The following is a 22,452-nucleotide window of genomic DNA, read 5'->3' on the forward strand; positions in this document are numbered from 1 at the left end:
TATGGGTGAAATAAACAATGTTTTTGGGTTTTTTTCTCTGATGCAATAAACAATCACATATTAGTTCCATTTAGCTTTCTTTTTTTTCAAGATTTCCTTGACATACAGCAGTTGCTCAAGTATTTATTACTTTTTCATGTTATTTGTTCAATTTTGTGTCCGGTCTCTTATGCAAAGAATTCACAAATTTGATGTCTGAGTGTCAGAGCCAGAAGCTTGCATTTAGCTACATTTTAGTTTTATCCCTATTACACCACATGGATATTAAATTATCATTTTTCTCTGGGTTCTGCAATTCCTTACTAATCTGTACTACTCTCTACTGTCTTTTCCAGTCTGCAACCACTTTTTGGTCTTGGAACCCCTGCTGATTTTGTTTTTTTTTTCTCCAGCCTAACTGTTTATTTTTTTTTTTTCTGTAGTTTTTTTAAGTCCTCCTGGCCATTCGACCTTACCTTTTTCTTTGTTACATACTGTATAATATTATTGCCTAATCTTGTTTGTTTACATTTTATATTAACTTCCTTTTATATAATTTTGTATAGCAGTTTGTGCTACATTGTTTGTATAAAAAATGCTATATAAATAAATGTTGTTATTTGAAAAGCAAGCTAATGGCTTTCAGACTTTTTCATTAATGACAGGCTATTGAAATGGTAGTGAACATATTGAGAAGATGAAGAGGAGAAAGACAAGAAGACATCACAGTTACAGACCATTGCTTTCAAGTGTTCTCTTGGTAAGTTTGGAATTATTTGGATTGTGGCTGTAATGCTTTACATCCTCACAACGGAATGACAGAGTGCTGAGTCTTCTGTTCACTGAGATTTAAATTATACTTTGGTTCTTCTGAGTGGTATCTTTTCAACAACTAGACACTAAAAATTAAAGAAGCAGAGGAACGTGTTGTGGACCTTGAGAGAGCTGCAATCCAATCTGCATCAATGGAACACTATATGAGACTTACAGGCTGGTTCAGAATTTTTCTATTATGCTGAAAATCTCTAGCAACCTGAACTGATCCATGTCACTAAAGTTATAATGAAATAGGCACACAGCTTTAACATATAGAATGAAGAAAATCTTGAGGATTTTGTGTGCTTTGCCTAGACTTTTGCAGCATGACTGGTGAAATCTGTCCTTCAGTACTCTTATACCATTCCTCTGCTTTGTTGCACCCATGGAGCATTGCAGCCCCTCGTGCTGGCTCATCAAAACTCACTGCCTAAAACTCAGTTAGAGTCCTGCACAAGAAAACGAGAATAACAATAGTAAACAAACATATATAATTATTTAAAATCCACAGTCCAAAAGAGTGGTCAAAATGAGCAGAAGGTCAACAAGGGAAGCTGACATGAAAAGTCCTGATAAAAATGTACAACAAGAAGAAAATACAGATACATTTAAAGACATGAGAATTGGGCAAGTTTATCACTGATATAAGGCACCAAAATGTACAGTCTTGACCAACACATCTTGAGTTTTCTATTTTTATTTCCTTATATGCCCCCAAAATGTAAGTCCACGCTAATTCTTGACACAGATGAAACATAAATGTACACTATTATTTAAAAACATAATATAAACAAGAGAAGACCCTTCAGTTCATTAAATGTATTTCTTAGTTCTTGCTTTTAAGCTGTAGAACAAGCCCACTTGACCATCCAAACTCTTAGTCTATTGATTTTCATTTGCACCTGGAAGATGAAGCCCTTAATAGAGCAATCTAAGTCTGCTAAAACCTTTTGTACCCATCCATCCTCTGGATTGTAATGCCCCTGTGAACCACTTTTAATATTTGTTTGCTAATTTGTCATCATTTAACCATAACATTACTTGCAGTGTTCAACTATTGTGTACAACTCTGATTTGTTTCCCAGTTGCCTGCTATGTACTCTCTTGCCAAACAGTAGAATATACTGCATGTACATTTGATTTTTAATGTCACCTTACATAATGTCATTCCCTAAATATATCAACAATAATAATGATACTTTGCATTTTGCACCCATCGATCAGAAGCCTTGAGGTAGTAGCAGTCTGATCTGTGCTCATAAGTTTCTTACAGCAAAGTGATAAGCAAACAAAGTGACATGGCTGAAAGAAAAAGAAAATAAGCAACATCTGCTGAGTGCTGAGAAAAGAAGAGTAGCAAAATCTGCAGAGGACACAGTGCAAGAATGAGGAAGACAGGGAAATGCATGACATTGTGTTCAACATATAACTACCAAGGCTCGAACTTAGATTTTTGACTTGATCAAAAACATATGACATCATATGTTCTGAAAATTAAAAAAATTTCAGGTGGCAGCAACCTCAACAAACTGACCTGCACTCCTGGGTTTATTACAGCAAAGTGATCGTCAAATGTAGTAACATGACTTAAAGTAAAAGAAGACCAACAACAACTTCTGAGCGGCAAGCAAATCATTGAATCCACTAAAATTAAGCTGAACACCATAACAGGAAGAGGAAAAAGAAGAGCAGCATCATCTGCTGAGTGTTAAGCACATTACAGAGGGTGATTAAGTGACATTGAACAAGAAAGAACAGATAGACAAGATACTGACATTCACACACAAGCAAGAAGTATATTGCTTTATATGTTCTGGAGATTTAAAAAACTTTAGGTTGCAGCTACCTGCTGGCCACTTTACTGGTGGACAGAAGAATTTGCAGTCCTCGCGCAAACTCCATCTACTAATAATCCTCCAGGACATGGTACATATGGGTTCAGAATTCAAGCATTTGTATATTAACAAGTATATTTCAAGCATTGTGTTTATTAATCATGAAATGTTACAAACAACTTGGCCACAAGCATGAAGAACATCACAGAAGGCACTTAAGATAAAGCAACTGACCAGCAGGCATATACAAGGCTCATTGGCATGCAAGGCATAATTCAAGATACATAATGCAAAAATGAGAACAAGTGAGAAGTGTATGCTGACAAAGGTGTGCTACTTAGTAAAGTTACATCACCCAATGTGATAACTATAAAGCCGTATTTTTTCATGGTGAACAGCAAAAGAATGTGCTGCCAAAATGGAAAAGTTAACAATATCTACAGAGCATGAAGAACATCACAGAGGGCACTTAAGATAAAGCAATTGACCAGCAGGTATATAAAAGGCTCATTGGAATGCACAACAAAATTCAGGATATAGAATGCAAAAACGAAAACGAGAGAAATGCATTCCAACTAAGGAGCACTACTTAATAAAGTTAAATCACCCAATGTGATTACTATGAAGTTGTAGTTTTTTCATGATGAAAAACTAAAGAATGTGCTGCCAAAATAGAAAAAATCAGCTTGCTCTGTATAAGCCCTTTATTTTAGGAGCAAAGGTCTGTGTGTTTCACTAGTATTTACTTATTTTCCTTCAATGCTCAAGTGAGCCTACCTTGAAATCCATTTTGTACTGCTAAGCTCTCCTGTCTTGCTTGGGCAGCAAGATTCTTGGCTTCTTCTAACTCGCTGGCTGCTTTCAGAGCTGCAGTTTTGTTCTTCCTTTTATTTTCCTCATTTTGCTAAGTGTAAATACAAATATGAAATATATCACACAGAATAACATACAAATGAACGTTTCTGCATGTACAGTGCTGCCTTATAATGCTAGGTTGAACAGTGGAGTATCTGGTCACAGATAATGGAGAGGGCTGATGCTTAAACAAACAACAGCTTAAAATAAATATCCAGATAATCCGTTTTCAACTCATACATTGAAATGCCTCCAAGTTATTTTATTATCACCTATTTACATAAGCAAAACACATCTCTCCAGTTTTGATGTGACTACACTGGTTACCTGTGTCATTAAGGATTGACTTTAAAATTCTGCTTATGGTTTATAAAGCCTTAATAATCTCGCTCCATCTTATATATCGGAATGTCTGACACCTTATATTCCAAACCGTAACCTTAGATCCTCAAATGAGTGTCTCCTTAGAATTCCAAGAACAAAACTTAAAAGAAGTGGTGAGGCGGCCTTCTGCTGTTATGCACCTAAAATCTGGAATAGCCTGCCAATAGGAATTCGCCAGGCTAGTACAGTAGAGCAGTTTAAAACACTGCTGAAAACACATTACTTTAACATGACCTTCTCATAACTTCACTTTAACTTAATACTGATACTCTGTATGTTCAATTCATCATAATAACTATTCATAGTGGCTCTAAAATCCGTACTGACCCCTACTCTCTCTTCTGTTTCTTTTTCCGGTTTCTTTGTGGTGGCGGCCTGCGCTACCACCACCTACTCAAAGCATCATGTTGCTCCAACATTGATGGATTGAAATCATGATGATCACCATCATCATCAAGTCCTTCCATGAGAACCCTAAATACAAAGAGAACTGTTTCATTTATGTTAGGTAGATTGCCCAGAGGGGACTGGACGGTCTAATGTTCTGGAATCCCTGCAGATTAAATTTTTTTTCTCCAGCCGTCTGGAGTTTTTTTTTCTGTCCACCCTGGCCATCGGACCTTACTTATTCTATATTAATTAATGTTGACTTATTTTTATTTTTTATTGGGTCTTCTATTTTTCTATTCTTCATTTTGTAAAGCACTTTGAGCTACATTTTTTTGTATGAAAATGTGCTATATAAATAAATGTTGTTGTTGTTGTATTGGTCATTGAAGGGGTAGATTGCTGTTAGGGTTGTCTGTATTTGACCTGAAATAGAAAGTCAGTATCAGGTCAGGCACTTTAATAATATATAAACGTTTCCATTATTCTATTCATACTCTAGGTCCAGGTAAAAAGGATAATATCCCAGGAGTATTAAGGACAAAAGTGGTAAGAACTAAGAAATGTACCTCCATATTAACTCACACAGTGTAATCCTAACATGAAAACTGTTGGAATGGAGGATGAAACTGGGATTGGTAAAGGAACCCACAGGGGGAAAGTGCAGCCTCCACACAGGCACCTCCAGGACAGAAACTAACCTCACTATCTTGATAAACTGTGGCAGTAGTAACAATGCAATATTTTGCCCTTCCTAAATATTTTCAAATATATTTACAAGCATTACAATGTTATCAAAATTAAAATATAGATTAACTTACATTTTGAAGTTTCTTTTTTAATTCAATATTAGCTGCTTTATAGGCTTTTGAAGTAGACTGCAGGTAATATATTCCTAAACTGAAATGAAAAACAATCTTGCTTAAAGTGCACAGTACACAGAAGAAGGCATAGAATATAATGCAAATTTACCTTGAAATTCCATAGCCTTATTTGGTTCAAAGACTATCATATACAACAATGTAATGTAGAATCGATATATGTGGCTCAATTTAATGGTTACAGTTTATAAAATTATGTAGCTAGAAATCCACAAAGGGAGTCACATATCTTAAAATGTTTTTTTTTTTCCATGATTCCTTTATGTCTAATCATTTTCCACTGATGATGGCACCTGTTAGGGGTTGAAAGCTTAGGAAAAAATATATATACTTTTAGATACATGACCCAACTTCTTCTTACAAATATGCAAACTGTATCACAGACTTTTGCTCCTATAGCAATATGTGTAGTTTAAGCATGTTTCAGGTGGTCTTTAGTATTTGGAATTATTTTGTAAACTTTAAAGCAGTTCAGTCAAATATCCTGCTGTCCTAGAAGGAATGGACCTTGCTTTGACTATTTGATATGCCTTTTCAGTGGACTCCACACTACAATACGTTACGGTTCTAACTCTCGCTGCAAGTAATCGACCATCTCCTCCAATCAACAAACTGACAGAATAAAACTAGAAAAGGATACCAACAATTGCAATACAGCAACAAATCACAATAAATTTATATATATCTTGTATCGGTTTGAAATTTAGCAGACCAAGTGTTGTAATGACAGTAACTATTTCTTTGAAAAGTTGTGACCAATTACTACTCCTCACGCCTTCCCCATTTTCAACGAAAATTGGAAGTGTGGAAACTTTTTGAACGTCCCTTGTAGATGCATGGCAGACGCCACACTAGATGGGTTGCCAGTCCTTCACAGGGTATGCTTAAATATATACTTGTAGGAGAAAATTTTGGGTTCCCAAGGTAAACTGAAAATCATGTAGACATGAAGAGAATGTGCAGTCTCCACACTAAGACACATTTTCAACTTTAGAAGACAAAGGAAACTTGCCAGGAATGTTTCGATAAAATGAAAATCCCTGAAATACAAAATATTACAGAATTATCCACCGCTGGCCTTGTGCTGAGCTGTAATTTTGACTAGGCCTGCTCCTTATACAATTGCAGGCAGGACAGGCTCTGCCTCTTGTAAAATATCATTTGAAAAGGAATGCGAATATATGTATTTAAATAAAATAATTTTAACAGAAAGGATGATGTAAATAGATTTTACGCTTACACCATGAGCAATATGAAAGGAAGAATTAATCCAGGATTTGAAGCATAACTGAAGACTTTTCCAAACCAGGCAGGAAAATCGTTCTCTAGGGTTTCTTGGATAACATCATACATTCGGTTTTTCCCACTAAAAAAGAAAAACAAAAAAAACCTGCAATATATTCTAAAAGAGTTTTAATGATATATTACAGTAAAAATAAGCAAAGTCTACAAAGACATTTCTAGTTTGTTACTTAAAATGAATTTTGAGGTCAGATGTGTAGGAATGAAAAATTCCTTTCTAATTTGGTGAGTCTATAAGAATTGCTATGCTTATTTCATGAGGATGAAGTAGATAATAAATAAATACAGTAAGTAAACTTCCATCAGATATTTGAAATATTATAATTTCTGCCTCAATTTAAATGCTTAAACTCTAAATATTCTTGATTGTAAGAGAAATTTGCTATTTTCACATACCAATATAAGTCCATAGAGTGTTACATTTGTAGAAAAGCATTGAAATTCAAAAATAACTTAATAATCGTAATCAGTGACCTTGAAATAGTCTAAAATGATACTCCACATGTTTATGTTTTGAAATCTGAGACCACCAGTAAAGAATGAAACGTCAAGAATATTATTAAATTTAAGATCAGCAACCTCAAAAATGGCATAAAGCACCATTCCCATTGCCTTTATTCCCAATTTTTTTGAAGTTTTGAGAAAAGGATTAACTTTTACCCCTTTGCATAGTATCGTCTGATGTGGCGTACACAGCTTCATCTGTTTCTGATCACTTCTGCTAAAGACAACTGTTGGTTTACTCTTTATCATAAAAGTATAATGTCTTGCAAAAAATTTGTTCCAAAATGGCCTACAAATGAGGGTTTTCAGGGCACAAGGGACAAAAATAGGGGAGAACCTCAAAAAACTTGATGTCTTGAATAAGCAGATATCAAGAATCATTGAACGGTATAACATATGTTGGGGTGTTCTAACCTAGTCAGCCAGGAAAGAAAATCTTAATATGTGAAAGAATCAAAATAGGTTTTTGTTTTTATTCTTAAAATGTATTTATGAGCAAAAGATTGAATTGTTTTATCTTTAGTTAGTTATTTATTTTTTTAAAAACAAAGCAATACGCCAATAAAACAGCATAAGCTTTTTTTGCCAGTGGTTGTAATTCAAAATGCTTAGTGGTGTCTATGAAACATAAATGACACAGAGACTGCACAGGAAAGTTTTCATAATCACATTTCTGTCTTTTAACAATGTAGTGAGAAGTCCAGCAAAATGACACCTTTTATTGGACTTGCCTGAAGAAGGGGCCTGAGTTGCCTCCAAAGCTTCTAATCTTTTTAGTTAGCCAATTAAAGGTGTCATTTTTGCTTGACTTCTTACTACATTTATAATGGATAACACAGTAAAACACTCTACTGTCTTTTAAAAAGAAACATTACATTATATCAGCGTTTCTCAACCTTTAAGTATTTGAGTTTTCATAACGGTTTTAATCGCGCCCCTCCTAACATTTTTTTGAAATGTAGATGAATATATTTTATTATATCTACTTAACTTTTATCGACATTTATCTAACTCTATATTTATTGTTTTAGTATCAGAATGTAGTTTAAGTTCATTTGTTTTTGTTTCAACAGATTTTTTTTTCATATTTTTGATTCTTGTTTTCTTTTTTTCACATCTTCGCACCCCCCTTTTTGTTACTTCGGCCGCCCCACAGGCTGAGAACCATTGCTTTATAGTCTTCATCTTTGAATAACACCATTTGCATGTATATGTCTCCCTCTTGTGGTGATCTGATTGCATGTCTGCCTGTAGCTGACAAATATCACAGCAGGGCTGCATTCTGAGAATCAAAATCCCTGAGACACTATGCAATATGTGTATAATAAAACATAAAAACAAACAAAATATGTTGCTGAATATGTATATTTTAATATTTTTTGTAAATACTCTTTATTGACTGCTATGTATTTACTGGGACTGTCATTTTCATTACAAATGAAACACAACAAATATTGCCACCTTTACCTAAAAGGGCCACAGTCAAATGAAGGCGGGATGGAGACAATCGTATAAACTGCAGGTAACGTCGACAGGAAAAGGATAAACAACAACATTGCCATGTAGAAGTTATTAGATCTGGAGGCCTTAAATACTCTTTCATGTGGAACGTTGCAGCACATGACTGCCCAGCACTGAAGATACATGGATGCATGGAGTCGTAGCACATTGATGGCCGGAAGGCAAGGTGCATAAAATGCCCCCATCCTGAGGATAAAAAATGACAAAACTTTAAAGGCTTTGCACTTGCACTGACCTTCTGAATTACAGTATAGATACACATACAGTATATCATAGAATGTAAAGTATGTATCAGTTGTATTTTCATTGTGTAGTTCCTTAAAATTTTATTAAGTTACAGTTCATCCATCCATTCTCTAACCCGCTGAATCCGAATACAGGGTCACGGGGGTCTGCTGGAGCCAATCCCAGCCAACACAGGGCACAAGGCAGGAACCAATCCACCGCAGTAAGTTACAGTTGTCTATGTTAATTTTTATACATATTTTTTTTGAAATTTATTTCTATAAATTTGCAGGTGATTACAATTAGATCCAATAATTGCAGCATCAGGTGCAATTTACACTAATTTACTTTTATCTAATGACTGTGGACTGAAATAGAGTACCTGGTGTGGCTAAATGCAGAGAATGCTCAAGACAGCGGAGGCGTTAAGAGTCCAGTGCTCTCTGTGTTAGGGATGAAAAGTGTAGAAACAGAGCAGGACTGAAATTTGGAAGATATATTTTGGAAAATTGACACCGTATGTGTATTTTTAAGAGCATTTCATATTTTGGATTTTATAATTGATATCAAAGAAACAAATAGAACAAACATAACCATTTAAAGACAATTAATAGAACGAAGATAACCATTTAAAGACAATTAAACATATAAATGTCTCACCATATCATTCCTTGGTTAAAGATCAGACCCAGCACATTTCCACTGATATCAAATTCTGCATAAGATGGCTGGGAACAAAAGTAAATAAGAAAATGTTCTGTTCAAGAAACCTGCAGCAGTCACGCCTCAGGTTCTTATCATTTAATCTTTTTTATGCATAATATCATAGCTCCATTCTGTATCAATATTTAAACTAGTTTTTAAAACATTATAAAGATTAACATTAATTTTAAAACATAAAGATTAAATCTGTATGTAACCAATATTTCATAATGCACAACTATTAATTTTAAATATATTTAAATAATGCTTTACAAATGATCATGAGTCATTATTTGGCCCATCATTCCATTAAATAAACATTAACTGAAATGTTGTTTCAGCGAAAGTAGCTAAAATTAAGCCGTATTCTTTTTTCCCCTTGAAATACTCACAAATCCATATTCCAGATCCCAACACCAACAATAGTTAATAAATCTGACAAACAAAGCTCGAAGAAAATCTCCAATCAGGATAGTTATATAGGTGGTCATGGTGTCAGAGATGGTCAGTCTTACAAATTCCTGCCAATACAGAATACATCTTATTTAACTCATTCTGATTTTATACTTATTTTTCCAAGCATAATAAATACAGTGGTATTTATATTTATGCTTATACTCTCATAATATGAAGGGTGCATAGCTAAAATAAATAAAAAGCAGTCCATGAATTTAAAATATACAATGCTACTATAAAAATTGATTTTGCAGAAGTACTATTGAAAATTAAAGAAAGCAGTTAATTAAATGGTATATTCATTCTGTGTTTACTATATGAAGAACTCTTGTCTCCTTCTTTGTAGTTTCAATGTTTTGAGATCTAGTCAGCTCAGCAAAGATATATAGCTCAAAAAAACCAAAGCAAGCAATTTACTTCTACTTGACTTAGTTGTTTCAATGATGTTATTCATTAATCTGTTCTTACATTCCATGAGATAAATACATATTTCATCAGAATTGGGCATGAATTAAAAATAAGCTATGAACTAGGTGCCAGTCTATTGCCGGCCACGTTCATGTAGACACTGTGGTGGACGGCCGGCTGCTCAACCTGACTGTGACGCTCAAAGACAAGACAGATGGGGAAAAGCAGCTACTGATGGACACTGCCTCCCACAGGATGCCAGAGGGTGATGTCCCAGCAGCATAGCGGTACTCCAGATTCCAGCAGGGCACCATGGGATTTGGAGTTCGGCTTCACAGCTCTGCTGGGTACCGTGGGTGCTGCCAGGAGACGCTGCAGGTAAACCTGGGAGTCTTTACTTTCCATATAGCCCGGAAGTACTCCCAAGTCATTGGAACGGAAGCCCCAAAGTACTTCTGGGCTGAAGAAAAAGCAAGTTCTCCATCTGACACAGAAGTGCTTGCAAGTCACATGAACGGAAGAGAACAAGCACTTCCGGGTCAAAGGACTATATAAAGGACTTCTGGAGACCCAGCAAGTGCGCTGGAGTTGGGAGGTAGAGGACAGAGCTTGCTGGGAGGTGTGGAGGAGAGATTTCTGTGGATTTATTGTGGTAATAATTATTGTTACTTGCCTGTTTATGGTGGAGGAGGTGCTTATGGGCACTATAAAAACAAGAAGAAATACCTTCTTTGTGATTTTACCCTGTGTTCAGTGTGTCTGTCTATTGGGTTGAAAGAGGCAACAGTGACCTCTAGCGTCTTACAACACATACACCATATTCACTCATACTGGCTCAGTTTTCAGTAGCAAATAAACCCAAGCACAGAATGTTCGCAAAAAAAAAAAAAAGGTAACACAAACATGTGGAGAATGTGCAAACTCCGCAGAGGGAGTCCCCAGGCCAGATTCATTATAGCTATCCGAAGCTGGGAAACATTAAGCACTAACTACTGAATCACCATATTTCTATTAGATTTGAATTCCTTAATCTGATTTAAAGAAGATCAGAACACTTTATTTGGTCATTGATGCATTATGTCAGTAAAATATAATGTATTAATATAATTACCAGTTCAAACCATTTGAGTATGACTATATTTTGTGTGCAAGTATAACAAGTAAGCTACTTTTAATAACACACAGTAGACAATCAGAATAATTCAGAATGTTATGTAACCAATAACCAAGCTGTCCAAATTACAGTTTACAGACCCACTCATTTGATTTATTGTATTGTATAGACAACAAATAATTCCCCTTGAACAAAAACCATAAAAGAAAATGAAGTTGGGAATAGTATTTATAAATAGTTACTCTTTTACTTACTAATTGAATACACAAAACAATTTAAAATGTTTATTTGTCATTAAAAAGCTGTACCTGTCCAACCATTGTCTCCCAGCACGGCCCCCTTGGCACATCAGCAGGGTCAACTTCAATAGGTGGTCTAGTGGAATTTTCTGACAAAGTTCCATTATAAAGATTGGCCTCCCAGATTGTCATATTATACTTAACTACTGCTTCTTCTTCCAGCTATAAAAATAATAAGTTGTACTATATTATATATCTACGATATATTGCCACTTTCAAAAGTAACAATATTTTGACCAATGCATGTATGGGTAATAGAGGCCATATACACCAGTGTTTTTACATAAATGCATGTTGGGATCCACTGCTCTTCATTAAATCAGAAAAAAATGTTTTATGAAAAAATAAAACAAACTACTGACTGCATAAGAAATATACAAAACATTTCTGACAATAAATATAGAGTACATATATACTGCCTGCGGTGGGCTGGAGCCCTGCCTGGGGTTTGTTCCTTCCTTGTGCCCTGTGTTGGCTGGGATTGGCTCCAGCAGACCCCCATGACCCTGTGTTAGGATATAGAGGGTTGGGTAATGGATGGATGGATATACAGTATACTGTGACGGATGGTCGGGGAAGCTGCCATTTGAGGCTCATTATGTTCCCTGGAACTCTTGGTGGAAGCCCTACTGGGTGGTATCAGGGCCACAATCGTAGAACACCAGAGCTCATGCCTTTTGGGCTCTGTGGCCACTGCCAGGGGGAGCTGAACGACTTAACGAGCCCATCTGGGCTGTGATGCAGCCACACCCAGAAGTGTAGCCTAATTAGGCTAATTACCACCTGGAGCACTCCCGGGTGGGCTATAAGAGGAGCCTGCAGCCACCACTGAAGAAGCCAGAGTCGGGAGGAGGGGGACGAAGCTGCCAAGAGGAGTGCAGGAAGGGAAGAGTGTTTTTGTGGTGGTGTTTTGTTTGGTGTGTCTTTTGGGACTGTGTTATGCCTGTGGGACACGGGGAAGACGTGCCCCACAGGTGAAGAAAATAAAAAGTTTATTTATTTTACGTGTGCCTCACGGTGTCAGTCTGTGTTGGGTCGGCCCCCATATAGCACCTTTTCACAATACATAAAATACTCAAAAATATCCACAATTATTTGTCCATACTGCTCTGTACTAGTAAATATGTACCATTAGAGAATTTAATGATCATCTAACCTTCAGGTTTATTTCATCCATAAGAGCAATAATAAAAGTATAAAGATTTCCTAAGAACAATGCAAATATTCGTCCAAGCTGCCATCTAAGGGCAATGCGTGGGTGGTAATTTTCCAAAGCACTGATCACATCAAATAAAGTTGGGCAAAACATTCCCAACAAAGACATCACCATGTTCACCTAGGAAAGATAAAGATGTATGTTTATGTTCATATTTCAAAATGAATTAAAAAATATCATAAAATAATGTACAATTAAGGAGGAGGAGGAAGGTGGGAGTAAGAACAGGAAAAAAAAAAACATCCATGAAATGCAATAGCCACAAACTAAAAATTTGGCATAAAATAGGTCAACAAGAATTAAGCACATTAAATAAATTATAATCATTAAGGGCATTTATGCGTTACATTCTGTCAATAAGGAAGAAATTGTTTCGTTTCATAATATGTTTTAGTACTTATTAGCTAAAAATGAACCTCCATGGTGCACCATAAACAAAAACTTGCAGCATATATAGAAGTTTAACTTAGATACAGCATGTGCCAAGGAACTAGACATTCCACCTGTCAAAAACAGGTAATTGAATAATTTAAAAACTATTTGCTGTCTCTTGCCCTATGTGAACCTTCAGCACCTGTCCTCTGTATCTGTGTGTGTCTAAACTCCTCTTGACCAGCGCTCACTCTCTTGAGCGCATTCCCATGAATCCTGCTTTTCAGACTCTGTCATTATTTGCAAGGCTCCTTACTTGCCTAACGTCTGGTTGTCTACTTTCTGTTTCTGAAGGGACTCTCAGCGTGCTTCATATGCTTTTACTCCTCCTTGTGTGTCTCACACTCACACTTCCTCTTTCGATCGCATCACCAAAGCCAAACTGACCAATCAGATTGCTCTGAGGGACTGGACACACAAACACACACACAGTCCTTAATGTTTTATTATATAGTAGATTGTGATTTAATTTTTAATTACATTGGGTACTAAATAATTCATAAGAAAATTAACCTTTTGTCTCTTCATATTTTAAAATATCTTGCATATACTCACCTCATTTCTCTCCCACCAGCCATAGTTTTCTAGTCCTTCCAGTGCAAACTTTTGAGAGCGTCGCACAACAAAATAAATTAGGTATCCACTCCCAGCAAGACAGCAAAGTACTAAGAAGTTAGCCAGCACACGCAGGAACCGTGTCAAGTGAATATTTTCCTCTTTACGATTTTCTTGCTCTTCCACTATTGATTCCTATACAGAGAAACTAAAGAGATTTAGAGTAAAAACAAACAAACAAACAAAAATTCTTTAGTGAGACTTTCTGAAAATCTAAAGTATCTGCTTTGGCATGGGTTATAGCTTTTGTACTTAAAAACAGACTGAATGTGTTAAAAAGCTAGCATCATTTATTCTCTGAATACAGGCTCATTCAAAAAACCATACATGAAATTCAGTAAATTAACATTATTTATAGAAGATATTCCTTATTAATAATATGCACATATTTTTTGAATGATGTGTTGAAAAAATGCTTTCTTTGTTTATCTTCCCCAATCAAAAGTTGTATTTGCTCCAAAAATAATTTCAGGTTAACAATTTGCCATAGTTCACTATGGTTCTTTAAGTTGCCAAACACATTAATCTAAATGTAATTCACCCATGTATGATTATTGCTTTGAAAATTGTTTTTCAGCAGTTATCCACCATTAAAGCTATTACACTAAGTGATAACTTAATCAGGTACATCTAGGCTTTCCTAATAAATTAGTAAGTTTTTCTATGACGGCATCATATTTGTGACAGTTGTATTTAGGAAGTATGGGAATCCTCTAAAAATTCCATTTCGAGATTTTGATGAATCAGGACATTTTAGACCTCCCTAAGTCCAAAAATACCTTTTTTGGAATTATGGCTGTGTGTGTGTGTGTGTGTATTTAAACATGATAACTTGAGTATGCTTTCACTTAGGTCAACCAAATTTTGCATACACGTATAAGGTACAAAACAGATTTCTATCAACCTTTGGGCTATTTCCGTTAACCGGAAGTGGTACTTCACCTTATATTCAGGCAGCTGCAGAGTCTGATTTATTCAACTTTACTTTTATAATTGTTCAGTATATTATTAATTTGATATGACTTGTTATTGATGGTTCTTTAATGTACATAATATAAAAATATAATCCTTGCCTTGTGTTTTACTCTTCAAATATCCATTCCCATATCTGAGTATTTGAGAAAGTCTGTTTATAGAAATGTATTTAAGGAGAACTATATAAGAATTCAATGAAATGTAATATGGTCTCACATTCTTAAAACACACATTAGTGACATTAGTACATTAACATACACAGATTGGTATGTTATATTGCACACATTTTTGACCTTCCATTATAACATTACCACATGTCTTAACAAAACTAATATGGATTTTAATGCAGCTGTTTAGCCATGGTTTTATCACAGCTATAACATTCAACATATTCAGAATCCCATGCATTTTCAGTTTCCACTGTACTACATCACTTAAGGTTTGAAGCATGCACATCAAAAATTAAAAGGCAAAAATTGCCTTAATTCATTGTACTCTAACACCCCATGCATACTTATCATTACTGCACATTTGTTAGTCATAAGCAGAGTAACTACAGTAGAAAGCTCTCACTATTGCTTACTGCTAGACAAAAAAAACATGTTACTTTAAACCTACCTTAAAGCTAGTGGTAATTGAAGCAAACTTGTTATCAGCGGTTTCTGGATTCCCAATTAAATAATCCCAGCTGGTGAACATTTTCCAACTAAAGTTAAAGCTAGTGTCATCCCCACCACCTTCTTGATTGGCATTGCTTGCCATTCTAGGGGAAGGCAAAATGAAATATATAATAAAAATGTGCTGTAAAAACAGGTACTACAAAATGTGAACAAAGTCATAGTCCATTGATTTACAAATAAATGGAGCATAACAGTGTTAAGATGCCTACTTAAATGAGGCTACTAGTTAACATCCATCCATCCATTATCCAACCCGCTATATCCTAACTTCAGGGTCACGGGGGTCTGCTGGAGCCAATCCCAGCCAACACATCGCGCAAGGCAGGAAACAAACACCAGGCAGGGCACTAGCCCACCACAGGGCGTACACACACACACCAAGCACACATTAGGGACAATTTAGGATCACCGATGCACCTAACCTGCATGTCTTTGAACTGAGGGAGGAAACCGGAGCACCTGAAGGAAACCCACGCAGACACAGGGAGAACATGCAGACTCCACACAGGAAGGACCCTGGACGCGAACCCGGGTCTCCTAACTGCGAGGCAGCAGCGCTACCATACATATACCATTATTTTCAAATGAATAAAAACTTATCCATATCTGCTTTCCATCAGTATATCCACATTTCATAGTTGAACAGTGTGACACCTGCTGTATCTCAGAAATTGCCCATTTTAAATATTTACTAAATGTCATCACTTAATCTCTCCTTTTTTAAGATCATTTATAAATCTTAAGTTTTCTTGTAAAGTAGTTCATACACTGGAGATCTGCAGTACGTCTTATGGCCGTTCTTCAGATATGCTATTTTTTTCTGTTTTCTAGAAGCTAACAGAGCACAATTTTTCATGGGAAGGATACAAAAGCATTATTTATATAATAAATATTATTATATACTAGCAGAATACCCGCGCTTCGCAGCGGAGAAGTAGTGTGTTAAAGAAGTTATGAAAAAGAAAAGGAAAAATTTTAATAATAACGTAACATGATTGACAATGCAATTGTTTTGTTATTGTCATGAGTGTTGCTGGCATATATATATATAACTTGTATCCCGCATTACCCGTGGGCATGACAAACGCCAGCGGCAGCCTGTCTATGAACTTAATTTAAACTTTAGGTTTACACCGTGCTTTGTTTCTGAAGTAGCAGCACTCATGAATATGGTTGTATATGTCACTCACTCGCTTCTTATTGTTTCGCTGCCTTCTCAATTATATAATGCATGCTTTCTTCAGCGCTTTTTGGAGCTCTTCCTGGTTTTCTACACACTGCGTTGACAGTCAGTTCACGTGATTACGTGAGAGGCGTGATGATGTCACACGAAACTCTGCCCCCCACGGCTTTCGCGCTCAACTCCATTACAGTAAATGGAGAAAAATAGCTTCCATTTATGACCATTACGCATAGAATTTCAAAATGAAACCTGCCCAACTTTTGTAAGTAAGCTTTAAGAAATGAGCCTGCCAAATTTCAGCCTTCCACCCACACGGGAAGTTGGAGAATTAGTGATGAGTCAGTCAGTGAAGGCTTTTTATTAGTATAGATTTATATAATAATATTATTATTTATATTAGTAGTAGAAGTAGTAATGCCATATGGACAGAGTAATGTGAAATTCTTATTTGCAAACCAAACAGAAATGTACCGTGTTGACATTGTTTGGTTCCTTGATAAACAAGAATGGGGTATTGCATAAAACATTTATTTTAATTAACAGAAAATACTAATCAGCTAGTTTATTGTTTCCATTCCATGTACAGTGTATATAACTACATACTAAATACTATATATTGTAAATATAAATTTTGTAAATTAGCATTTAATTCACTGTCATACGTCTAGTTGTGGAAGGTGAGGAGTCATCTTTTAAAGCTACAGAACCATTATTTGATAACTGCATTTAATAGCTCTGACTTAAAACTTTCACATAGCAGTCTGAAACTCCACCATATGCAGTTTGGTGGATAGATCTTCACAAGATATCTTAGCAATGTCTTCCTGAAAGCCAAAATAGGTTGTTCAATACACACAGCCCTGTGAAGGCTTTTGTTGAACCCTCATACATTTCCAGCTTGTAAATTCATTAGGATCTTCTCTATCTAAACCCCAGAAATGGTTTCAAGTGCAGTGTAGAGGAGCATGCTGAGGAATTGGTAGGAAACAGTCTTCATTTCTGGGCTGAGCAGAAACCCTAACTATAGGTTAGATACTTTGGGCTCTTGATGACAATAATGGCATTATGATCTGCCTTTCTGGATTCTCCATCCCCTACTACATTTGTTTTTGCAGATTATTAACCATTAATTTTTATCATCACATTACCATCTTCACTACATCATTTTGTGCTAGTTTTTCAATGCCATTGCCATATTCTTTATTATTTTTATGCCCATTGCCATTCGCAAGACTTGGAAGTAAGATGGGGTATTATGTTATTATGGCTTGTTTATATGGGATGGTGGAACACATATCTACAAAGAATACCTTAGTTTTGTATTTTTTATTTGTTTTTTCTGACTTTGTCTTTGCTTTATATTTTAAGTTTTGGTAAGTGATTTCTTAGTCTTTTTCTCTGTGTACTCACCTTCTGTCTGACTTGCAACTCTGATTCTATCTTATTCTGTCAGCATGTTTATCTCCCAGCTCAGTTCTAAAACGGTATAGCAGAACATAAAACACATTTGACCTGAGGCCAAATTCCTACAAAGGAAATACTTTTTGGCATGGTCTGGACTAGGCTCTTTCATATCTTAACTGACTCTGGTTGAAACAGTATCTTTTTAATGATAAGGATCAAGAGATAAACATAGTCAGTACAAGCCAAGGTCAAAGTCAGAAGTCAGCCTGATCAAAAGGTCAAAACTGAAATCACAAACCTGAACTCAAAAAGACAAAAACAGAATCTTAGATTTTAACACAAGAAAGACAAAAGTAAAGGCGCTGTGTTACTTCCAGGGTTTATGTTAATTTCCTGTTTAATTAATGTTTTTTTGTTGTGTTTAAATTATTATTTTGCATATAATTTCTGTTATGTTTGTTAAATGTTTGCTTATTTCTTTTTTTATATCACTGCTACTGGATTCTTTCTCCGGCCATACAGGACAGATCCAGATTGCATTTGGCTGACGTATGTTTCATGAGTATTGCTATTTCTTCAGAATTCTTGGTTTTTGTCATTTATTTGTTACTCTTTTCTGTATTTGCCATTAGTGTTGCATATTGGGGCTTGTTTGCTTTAGTCCATCTTTAATAAAACTCCTTTCTTGGTCTTTTGAGCATTATTTATTCTTTTTTTTCTTTATTCTCTTCTAGTTAATTAAATTTTTAATTTATAAAGTTTAAAAAAAAAATGTCAATTTTCGTAAAGTGTTCGACTCAGTTGATTGAGCTGCCCTGTGGGACATCCTGAGGGTTCGCGAGATCCCCTCAAGGTTTTTAGATATCATGGCCGGCCGGTACACTGGTACTGTGAGTGCTGTGCAGAGTGGAGGCAGGTCCTCTGTGTTTTTCCCAGTTGATTCTGGGGTTCGTCAGGGGTGTGTTCTTGCTCCTGCTCTGTTCAATGCTTGTATGGACAGGGTGTTGGGCAAGGTTGTGGGGTCCAGCGGCTGTGGGGCATCTGTTGGTGAAGAAAAAAACACGGATCTTGACTTTGCTGATGATGCTGTGATCTTCGCGGAGTCAATGGAGGCTCTGATCAGGGAGCTCGAGAGACTGAGTGAGGAGTCTGAGTGTCTGGGCTTGCGAGTGTCCTGGATAAAAACCAAAATCCAAGCCTTTAACAACCTCTTGGGCACAGCCATCAGCAGTGTGTCTGTTTGTGCAGAGAGAGTGTCAACCTTGTCGAGAGGTTTACTTACCTTGGCAGTGACATTCATGTCTCTGGTGATTCTTCCTGTGAAGTCAGTAGACGGATTGGTAGAGCATGGGGGGGTCATGAGGTCTCTGGAAAGGGGTGTGTGGCACTCCCAATATCTATGCAAAAGGACGAAGGTCTAAGTCTTTAGAGTCCTGGTGCTTCCTGTCTTGCTATATGATTGTGAGACATGGACTCAATTCAGTGACCTGAGATGAAGACTGGACTTCTTTGGTACTGTGTCTCTCCGGAAAATCCTTGGGTACCGATGGTTTGACTTTGTGTCGAATGAGCGGTAGCTCATGGAGTGCCAAATGAGGCACATTACCTGCATTGTGAGGGAGCATCAGTTACGGTACTACGGCCATGTGGCGCCTTTCCCCGAGGGTGACCCAACTTGTAAGATCCGCATTGTTGGTGACCCAAGTGGCTGGACCAGGCTAAGGGGTTGCCCACGTAACACCTGGCTGCGGAAGATAGAGGGTTATTTCCGGAGGGAGGGACAGGACCACATGTCTGCCTGTTGGGTTGCCAACTGGGATCTCGAGTTGTTTCGTCGTATAGTGGGTGCGGCAACACACTGTACCAGTGCATGGTCCCCAACTTGACTTGACCTGAGTTGACTTATAAAGTTTCACCTTTTGGTGTGTCTTTATAATCCAGAGCTTTTCACTGCTTTTTTCTCTTGTAAAGTATTTATTTTTAGCATTTAGAGGCTGTGAAGTACTTCTTCAAGCCTAAATTGGGAACTGACTGGGTTGGGTTGAACTTCTTCTTGACTGGCCTGCTTTTTGGGCACTTCCACCATGTTCCTGACTCGTGCTTACAATAAAAAACTTGTAATGTCTGCATTTTAGGTTTTTAATGATCAGCCCTGAATACTGTGTGCCAACTTAAATAGGGTTGCAGTGATAATGTCACATATGTCACACTACTCGGAGAACTTTGGGAAGCGAAAGCCAGGACACAACTGACAATAACACTACAAAATGGTGATGTTAATAACAAGTTCATGAAAGTTCTCGGGGTATCAGTAATAATTTTGAACTTATTCAATTCACCATTAATTGGGACACATGTTATATTTGAAATACCTGAACTTAAAACCCCCAAACAGTGTATACTTATATATACATGCAATGTAAACCTCAAAAAATGAAGAAAAAAAAACAGGTAACAGTAACAGCACTCTGAAAACACCCCCCATTAAACATGGACAAATACACACCACACACAATTTAACAAACACACACATGCTCACTCACTCCCACACTCATGGTTGCATCATAAGTGCATATTTTTTTGATGTTATAATTTATCAACAAAGCCCCAGACCATCATCATGATCCACAGCAGGCAACAATTTTACCTTGAATTTTCAACAGAGATTGATTTATTGGGTGCTTCTTTTAAAAATGTATTTTTTACCTACAATTACCTACAATTAGTCACAGTCTCTCTACAACCAACCATTAACAATAGGATATAAATTGATATTTTTACATTACTTGAATTGGAATCTGCTGTCTATGAAAGCTATTGAGGTTCCCCAAGCCTGTTTGGGGTACATTTTTAATTTCATGACATTGTAAAATACTGTTACCAATCATACATTTAATAAAGTCTACTAATGCATATAATTGCATTCTGTTGTTGCTGCTATCCTTGAATATGACGTGTTGTTACAAAAATGTGATGACTGACTCTTAACAGCAGGAAAAAATAACAACATAAAACCGAAATGCTTCAACTTTCAAATCAGCTAAGTCTCTGAATGCATCTGAAGGTTACATCATGCACACACATTCTAATTTGTTTTGTCTGATTATCTAACCAGATTTTAGATGCCTAAAATAAAACTAATAGAGACTGAATTATTCTCAGACTGCCTGGTCTGTTTTCTGTTTTTCTGTATTATAACTACAATAACAACAACATTTATTTCTATAGCACATTTTTATACAAACAATGTAGCTCAAAGTACTTTACATGATGAAGAAAGAGGAAAAAGACAAAATAAATAATTAAAATTAGGGAAAACTAATTATACCACCATTTGGTCTGTCTCTGTTTAAAGTCTAGAAACCAATCCTTTAAGAGAATAGACTAAAAATGCTAGCTGCAAAATATTTTCAATCAGATTCAACTCCTCTTCTTCTGCCCTGTCATTAATAAGCAATGTATGATTGTTTTTGCAAATGTTTTTTAAAATTATATTACAAGGTAGAATGTTTTTTGTAGCAGCACCACCACAGTCAGAGAAGATACTGAGGAGCAGTTAGTCCACCACAATAACAAAATATGTCCTCTGTTGACAGTGAGCAGGATTCCCCCTTATACGTTCCTCTGCAGAATAGTTTCTTATGCACTAACCCATATAATGTATGCAGACAACTATAATTAATATGAAACAATTACTTTATTTTTTTCATAAAACATAAATGTCCTAATCAAAATGGAGTTTTTAGTCTTTTTGATTAAAACAAAAAACAACAGTACTGACAATCCAATTTTCTAATACAAATTCCAATTTCTTAGATTATTGCTATTCTCAAGATATTACTTTTTTAAGTAGATACTTACGTTCTGATAACCACCATGAAGCTATAAGCAATAGTTCCAACTCCAACCAAAAAATAGGAGAGTGGTAAACGAAACTTAAGCCACCCAATGGCACGTTGATTGTTGTAGTATCCATAAAACAGCACTGAGTATTGTGCATAACCCTAGAAGAAAAAATGAAAAGTGACCGAACTATAATTTGGGGAGCTTTTCTTTAAATGACATTACATGTTTTAGTTCAGATCTGTTCAAAATTAATAACTGCGCCCCTTTTTTTACCGCTCATGTTTATAAATGCTTGCATATACTGTAATAGAACTTCCTCGAGTTGGGTAAATACAGGATACCTCGGGATAATAAAAAAAAAAGAGAAAAATTAACGTTACTGCTAACGGAATTCCACTTCAGACGTTCTTTTCCCATAACGGACAAGACCAAA

At 36.1% G+C, this 22,452-nt stretch overlaps 1 protein-coding gene across 1 annotated transcript in view; it reads right to left on the reverse strand.

Annotated features, from left to right (window-relative positions):
* The window catches only part of LOC120528713 (transmembrane channel-like protein 1), a 98,875-nt gene that overhangs the window by 277 nt on the left and 76,146 nt on the right, over nucleotides 1–22,452 (reverse strand). Inside the window, exons 11-21 of the mRNA XM_039752869.1 lie at nucleotides 22,035–22,177; nucleotides 15,525–15,669; nucleotides 13,872–14,066; nucleotides 12,825–13,004; nucleotides 11,678–11,830; nucleotides 9,784–9,912; nucleotides 9,350–9,417; nucleotides 8,411–8,650; nucleotides 6,378–6,503; nucleotides 5,078–5,156; nucleotides 3,408–3,534 (exon numbers count right to left, since the gene is read on the reverse strand). Coding sequence (XP_039608803.1) covers nucleotides 3,408–3,534; nucleotides 5,078–5,156; nucleotides 6,378–6,503; nucleotides 8,411–8,650; nucleotides 9,350–9,417; nucleotides 9,784–9,912; nucleotides 11,678–11,830; nucleotides 12,825–13,004; nucleotides 13,872–14,066; nucleotides 15,525–15,669; nucleotides 22,035–22,177 — 1,585 coding nt within the window. The remainder of the gene's footprint in view (nucleotides 1–3,407; nucleotides 3,535–5,077; nucleotides 5,157–6,377; nucleotides 6,504–8,410; nucleotides 8,651–9,349; nucleotides 9,418–9,783; nucleotides 9,913–11,677; nucleotides 11,831–12,824; nucleotides 13,005–13,871; nucleotides 14,067–15,524; nucleotides 15,670–22,034; nucleotides 22,178–22,452) is intronic.

The sequence above is a fragment of the Polypterus senegalus genome, chromosome 4, assembly GCF_016835505.1.
Source record: "Polypterus senegalus isolate Bchr_013 chromosome 4, ASM1683550v1, whole genome shotgun sequence".
NCBI lineage: Eukaryota > Metazoa > Chordata > Cladistia > Polypteriformes > Polypteridae > Polypterus > Polypterus senegalus.